Source organism: Vigna radiata, chromosome 1, assembly GCF_000741045.1.
Source record: "Vigna radiata var. radiata cultivar VC1973A chromosome 1, Vradiata_ver6, whole genome shotgun sequence".
Taxonomy (NCBI): domain Eukaryota; kingdom Viridiplantae; phylum Streptophyta; class Magnoliopsida; order Fabales; family Fabaceae; genus Vigna; species Vigna radiata.
This window is the reverse complement of record NC_028351.1, coordinates 17,026,873-17,033,959: the sequence shown is the minus strand read 5'-3', so window position 1 is coordinate 17,033,959 and position 7,087 is coordinate 17,026,873. Positions and strand designations below refer to the sequence as shown.

Genomic DNA, 7,087 nt, shown 5'->3' with positions numbered 1-7,087 from the left:
ATGTAAATATGTTTATGCATTAAAATTCTTAGATCACTAATATTTCTCAAGAAATTAAACAATTCATTCCTCATTCATTTCCTAATTTACATTTGATTTGAACCTTTGATTAACAAACTTTCTTCTTATAGAATGTAATTATAAAACAATTCATACTTTTAGAATTTTTAGGAGATACCTTTAGCTTATAAATAGAGGTATCTTTTATCATGTATTCATATTTGATGTTGAGTAAAGTTATATTGCACCATTTAACCACCATAGCTTATGCATTTTCATCCCTCACATATGACATTAACTTAATCAAGTGATAGGATAAGAATTTTGTCATCAAATTAACTCACATCATACCGTTAATAAAAAATTAAGCAACATAGACCCAATTAGAATATATAAATATTTAGTACTCAAAAAATCATTAAAAATTTAATAAAATCTTAATGAAATTTGTTTAAATTTATCAGGAAATTAAGACTTAATTAAGTTTTTTTTTTCTTTTAACTTTTTCACCCAAAATTCTAGCAAAATCCCCGTGTATTTTATATTTTCTTTTGTCCTTTCCACTGAGAAACCTGTCTTCTTTATGCTGCAACAGAGTATTCTACAGTGAACCAACAAACTTCTAAAGCACAATCTCAATCTCACTGTCATATTCAAACCTCAATGGGTTACATTCAAGACGCACGCGAGAATCACGTTAAGAAGAAAGTGGAAGAAGGTATCACCTACTTTTTACTTCGTCCACAAATTCTAAACCCTAAACGTACCGATTACAAAAAGTGCTGAAAGTTGTGATTTTTGATGAAGAAACGAGAACCCTTTCAGTTAATCGTGGGTTTAATTGAAATGGATAATTCTCATACGTATCCAAGATGGGGTCATGGTTAAGATCAAGTTTTTTTTTTTCTTCTTTTAATTGGTGAAATTAATGAGCTGGTGTATCATAAAATTTGCAGCTTTGCGCAGCAAAATGAAGCAGAAGGCACTGAAGGAGTGTGATCGTTACACGGCAAAGTATGCTGAATGCGCGTCCGGGAAAACACTGTCAGTTGTGTGGCGTTGTCGCCAACAAGCTAAAGAGTTGAATGATTGTCTTCATCAATTGTAAGCTCTGTTATGAAATGAATCATTTTTTGATTTCTTTGATTGAATTCTTGGATTGTTTTGTTGAGAGCAAGAAAGTTAATTTGATTTGTAGACAAGTTGAATGCATTTTTTATAGTGTTAAGTTATTTTAGATTGTCATTCCATCATGAATTATCGTTTCTCATGTATATAGTGAAAATTATACCACATGCAATATTCATTGTTGCCTTTCTATTTCATTCTCCCTTGTGTCTGTGCATCTTATTCTGTTTCTTAGAATTCTTGATATAATTGCTTAAGCAAAGTTTTAAGTTCTCAATGCAGTTCAGTAGGGTTTAAGTCCTCGTTTTATTCAGTTAAGATATATTGAAAACTTATCAGGATAAGGGATAGGTACTGGCGAATTCAAAGGGACATGACAAATTGAGTTTTAGCCTGTTTTAGAAAAGGATAAAGTTTTGTTCCTCATTTGTCTTTTCGATTGTCCTTAATCCATTAATGAGTATTAACACCGCCATGTTTCCACTTTATTTCTTGTAGTCAAATATTCTTATGCTGTTTTCATTGAATACAATATGAATCATTGAAAACAAGAAACACAATGAAAACAAGGTATTTGTAATTAGTGATGAAACTAGAAAATAGAACAGGAAAATATTTTTTAAGCTAAATGGGCCTTAAAGTCTTGCACGTTGCCAACCTTTATTTTGGTTCACGTCTATCAAGTTCATTTTTTGTGTAATGATGGTTTTTTGGATCAACATTACCAATATTAATTTTCTGGTCAAAGTAAATTTGGATATTTTTTTTCTAATTGGGGATGCTTTTGTTGAACCTTGGTTAGGACTGTTTCTGGCCAATGTTGGCTAGGGGAATTTTCCTACCACATCAGTCAAAAAAGTGGGCCAAAAATAACTTCAGCCAATAAAATTGAAAAATAACTTTAATTGATATCAACCAACATAATTGTAAATGACATTGGTTGAAAATATTCTCGGCCAATGTTAGTGAAGAAAAGCTGTTGTTGATATTGCCTAGAAAGATCTTGGTTGACTTTGGCAGAGAAAATAACCTTGACTGATGTCGAACTAAGAAGCATCACTGACTATGATTTTTGAATTATTAATTATTTTTTAGTTATCCAAAAAAAATTCAATAATTTTGAATTGTCTTATCCAAGCATCACATTTGAATAATGAATCAATTTGAATTGAAAGCAATTCAAATTTAATGTATTTTAATTTCCTTGACATTATGAAATTCTCTATCCAAACACATGGTTAAGCTGTCTAAAAGTTTATTTTCCAATTTACTCAAAGATATAAAATGTTACAAGTTTCATGGTTTTGTAGGACTAAAGCGGGGCCATAAAATATTGAATTTGGTTACATCTTTGATAGACTACTTTGGTAATAAAATTCTTTGTAGTACTAATGTAATAATATTCTCATCGTTGTAGGATCAATTTAAGGATTTTGGTTTCTTATCAAGTTTACTTACCTTCATAGATGTTGAAAACTTGATGACATATATTCATGTTTTGTCTCTTGTGTACATTAGTCATTAGAATCCTCCCTTTTCCTTGAATAACTTTTGTTAATTGAAAACATAGGAAAAACACTATAGGGGAATAGTGTTTTTAAAATCCTTTTGCAAAGCATCATCTAATGACTTGTAAAGGAGATATATAATTGTAATATGTTTAGATGCTGATTTTAACAAGATAAGTAAATGGAAAACGTTTTAGATAACAAAGCAATAAGCCACAAATTTTATACTGGTTCACTCAACCCGAGTTACGTCCAGTTCTCTCTTAAGAATTCTTAAGGGGTTTCACTAATCTTTTACAAGATTAGACGATATTATCACCACTTTTGGTTCTGTAGTCAACACGACTAGCCCAAGTTTAAATTTACAAGTATTCTAACCACTTTTGGTCTCAAGTATTCTAACTACTTTTGGTCTGAAGTATTCTAACCACTTCTAGTATGAAGTATTCTAACCACTTTTGGTCTGAAGTATTCTAACCACTTCTGGTCTTGACTCTAGACAACATGTCTAGACAAGTGTTTTAATTCTCTTCAGAATTTACAACACATAATGTGTTATTAGAAAAAGTACAGATAATAACTCTCAAGGAGAGGATATAAACAATACAAAGATTTCTGTGATTTGGTTAGGTTTTTCTCTCAAGAAATATACAACGTCAGACGATATATGAGCACAGGAAGCTTGAGTTCACTATATTTCTTATTTTATCCTTCTTGTTATCATTCTTGTCTTCTCTTCAAGCTTTTGTCTATATATAGCTTCTCTTAAAACATAAACATTAGACAAGGAAGTTGACTTTAGGAGAGCAGGTAGCCTTTAGGTAGGAAGTCATACTTTAGTCTTCTTTGTAGAGGTCAAAGCTTTATCATTGCCTTAAGCAAACTGATCTTGTACAATGTGACAGAGTAGAAGGCTTCAAGGGAAACATTCCCATAATGTTCTTCTTTCACGTCTTTTTCTTAGGTGCAGTGATTCTGATCATATCATTTTGCTTTAGTGATATGCACAAATATCAAGAATAAAGTATGTAAGCATCGAAACACTTTATCGTACATGCATTAAATGTTTTGAATGTTGGTAAGCATTAAACTGTATTGCATGTTCAAATCATCTTATCATTTGTCACGTCATTCATAAAGACATTGTTTGATAAAACATACATGTATAATCATCAGATAGTATAATTATTAGATGCTTCTTCAAAGGTTATCGCATTTAGCGGTCATTTATTAGACAGTGTATTCTTAAGACGCTTTGTTTGATATAACACTAGAATAAAAAATTTCTTTTAGCTTTAGTGCTGTAAAAGAGATAGACTTTCTTGTTCATAAGACACTTTGCTTACTCATATAGTCTATTAGATAATTCTAAAGAGAGACCCTTTCTTTTCTTAAATGTTGTTCATAGTTGTAGTTCATTAGACAGTTTGGTCTAGGAAATGTTATTCAGACTATACAAAATGTTTCTTTCTTTAGAACCTCTTTCTTTTAAAAGACATTTTTTTGTTAAACTTCAAAACCTTGGTTGCTTAGACGGTCTATTATCTAGACGATCTTGTCTTAACATTAATTTGATCATTTGTACTTGCCATCAAATTTGTTCATCATTGGAGATCAAGAAAAGGAGACACTTATGTGTTTATAAGAAAGGATGTTTTACTTTAGTCTGGATGTATTCTTTTGTTACCAGTTTATAATTATCCTTGAATAATGTGTTAGGAATCAAAAATAGAAATGGGAAAGAAAAGAAAGTGTAAAAGCTTGATCTACAAATGATGAGCTAATAGTGAATCCTCTACCCGCTTAATTTCCTGTTTATATCTAATAAATTCTTATAACTAACTGATTAACTACTCTAACTGTCTGTTACTTATTTCCCTTTTCTTCTAGCTAACTCCTAACACTATGTCCACGTTGGATTAGCTTGTAGCTTATTAAAGCTTTTCAATTGAGATAAGTATTTGATTCCTAACTTAGAAAAGTCCTGATGAGAGCATGTTTAGGAAAGCTTTTTCCCTAACATTTAAGCTCCTTTCTAAAAAGAAAAACTAGCTTAAAATAAGCCTGCTGTTTCGGACATCTGCTTAAATTTTGTAAAAGGCTTTTATTTTTTGGAAAATAAGAATTTATTTAATTTAAAAAATTTGTGATTCATAATTGTTAGAATAAATAGTCTTTAATAGGATTTATTGTAAGGTGCTATGTGCTTTCTGCTAAAACTAGTTCCTAGGTGTATATCCCTTTGAATTCCCTTATTTTCCGTCTCATACATTGTATGTGGTGTATCCCAAGTTATTGTAAATATGAAATCCTAAGAGAGGGGAAGTTACTGTTATCTAAAAGCTATTATTTTAATATCCAAACAAAATTAAATCTTAAAACAACTGTTTAGCAAACTTGCCCTGACAAAAATTGTTTATTATTAAAAACAATTATTCATACGATTGTTTATGGAAATAATCTAATTTTCAAAGTTGGCACAAACATATCCTAAACTTATAGGTGCTTTTGAAAAATTAGATGATAGAGCAACTTTTGAAAAAATTGAGGTGTATACGTTGGTTTGTTTTCTCAATGATAAATTTAGTTCATTTTATCTCATTGGTTTATTTTATTCCCTTCTCCATTTAGTGTCTGTGGAAAAAGTTTCTGGAAATTGGTTCTTTAATAAAATGGCTTCAGCAATAACAGTTTACGAAATGATAAAAGGCTCAACCTCATAAAAACAAACAACTGTACCATTGTCATGCAAGAGGCCCTAAAGGACTAAGTTAAAGTACCTTGAGGAATACAATTTTTATTTGGCACTGTTGCAGTGAGTTGTAAACTTAGCAAGTTTCACCAGTTAATGTGACTGATAGGACGTTTTCTAGATTTGCTTGTTTAATATATTTGCAAATATCAGCCCAACTATTAGAAGAAGACATTTAGGTTCATTTGTTGGTATCCCAATTTTGACATTCTATCTGTTTATCTGATTTAAACCATGTATGTTTCTGAACATTCTTGTTAATCTTTTACTCAGACAAGATATGTAAGATTTACTATATTCTTTGGTCAGAGGAATGATACATAAGAAAAACATCATACCTATTGGAAGAGTGATGACAATAAGGTGGATTATACACTAAAATTTTAAAAACAGTGTTATAAATGTGTATATATATACATTGCACGGGTTCTTCATGTTGTCCATGTTAAATCTTTCTATTCATTAGGTGTTTGATAAAAGAGGAAAAATACTGCATTTTGGATCTTCATTTAGTGGTTCAAAATAATGACACTGATAATTATTAGCTATCCTTTATTTTCAAAATAACCACACATTTAATGTACTTCCCAATTATATAAATAAATACATCAAAATTTCCATCATGTTAGCGACCAAAGAGGAGAAGCATCATAAAGCATTAATTATTGTTTATCATTCTTCTTATTCATGTAAATTTGATCTCTTGCTGCTATTATCATCTTCAGCTTACAACCAAAGTTGTATGTTGTGAACTATGGGAGATGCAATTTAGTATAATTGCGTTGCTTGTAGACAACAAATTTACTGTTTGAAAAACTGATTTATCTTTGTTGTTGTTGTGTCATTCATGCAATCAACAATACATATTATAGACTCACATATCTCTGACCGTTGTACTCAAAACAAATAAAAATGACTAACACATTAACTACTTAAAAGACTCTAATGATTAAACATTAATTATCCATAAGACTTCATCAGAAGTTTATTCCAAATCAAACATTGCTATGTATGTGGAATTGATATCTGCTGTTAATTCTTTTACAGCACCAATGATTCTGTTTTGGAGGAAATGAAGAAAGAATACATGTTAAAACAAGCAGAGGGCTCTAGTAGAATCCAGACCGCTTGATTTCAATGTGTACGGTACAGTTTATCAACATAATCTGACATCTTCCATTTCAATTTTTTAGACATTTAGCCTTTTGTTTTTGCGAATTTTGTATGGATAATAGAACATTAATGAAAAGATCTTGGTTTGTTACTACAGCTTCTATTCAAAGCCATTTTTAATATGGTTTAAGTTACGACGGATTGGCTTTGGATGTGCTTTGTGAACCTGGAATATTGCAAAATAAATACACAAACTATTAAATAAAATATAACTAGATATTATATATAATTTTTTTATTTTTTTTTAGATTTTTTTTATATTATATATAATTTTGTTTCTCAATAGCTATGGTATTATTTTAGTTTAGAAAGTGGTTTTTGTAAGATTGAATTATTGAATTATACTAGATATATTCCTTAAGATAATAAGAGTCTATTCAAGTCAAGTTTACTAAATTATTATGTCATCTGCCATGGAGCTTCTATTATACCACTCATTTTTAGTTATATTTGATTCTAATACCAAAAGAGTATGGAGTGTAAATAGATCAACTATGATGGTGTTATGAAGTTGATTTACAATTTC

General features: G+C 30.1%; 1 protein-coding gene across 2 annotated transcripts; it reads left to right on the top strand.

The window, feature by feature from the left end:
- Positions 1-554: 554 nt before the first annotated feature.
- Positions 555-6,657, top strand: LOC106766351 (uncharacterized protein DDB_G0275933). 2 transcript variants are annotated; one of them, XM_022785734.1, is made up of 3 exons: positions 555-718; positions 957-1,104; positions 3,601-3,729. In XM_022785734.1, the coding sequence occupies exons 1-3, from the start codon at positions 664-666 to the stop codon at positions 3,632-3,634; spliced, it is 237 nt and encodes a 78-aa protein (XP_022641455.1). In that variant the 5' UTR covers positions 555-663; the 3' UTR covers positions 3,635-3,729. The 2 variants fall into 2 exon arrangements, with proteins under 2 accessions (XP_022641455.1, XP_014506574.1); XM_014651088.2 differs by lacking the exon at positions 3,601-3,729 and adding an exon at positions 6,436-6,657 and having other exon boundaries at positions 558-718.
- Positions 6,658-7,087: the final 430 nt, after the last annotated feature.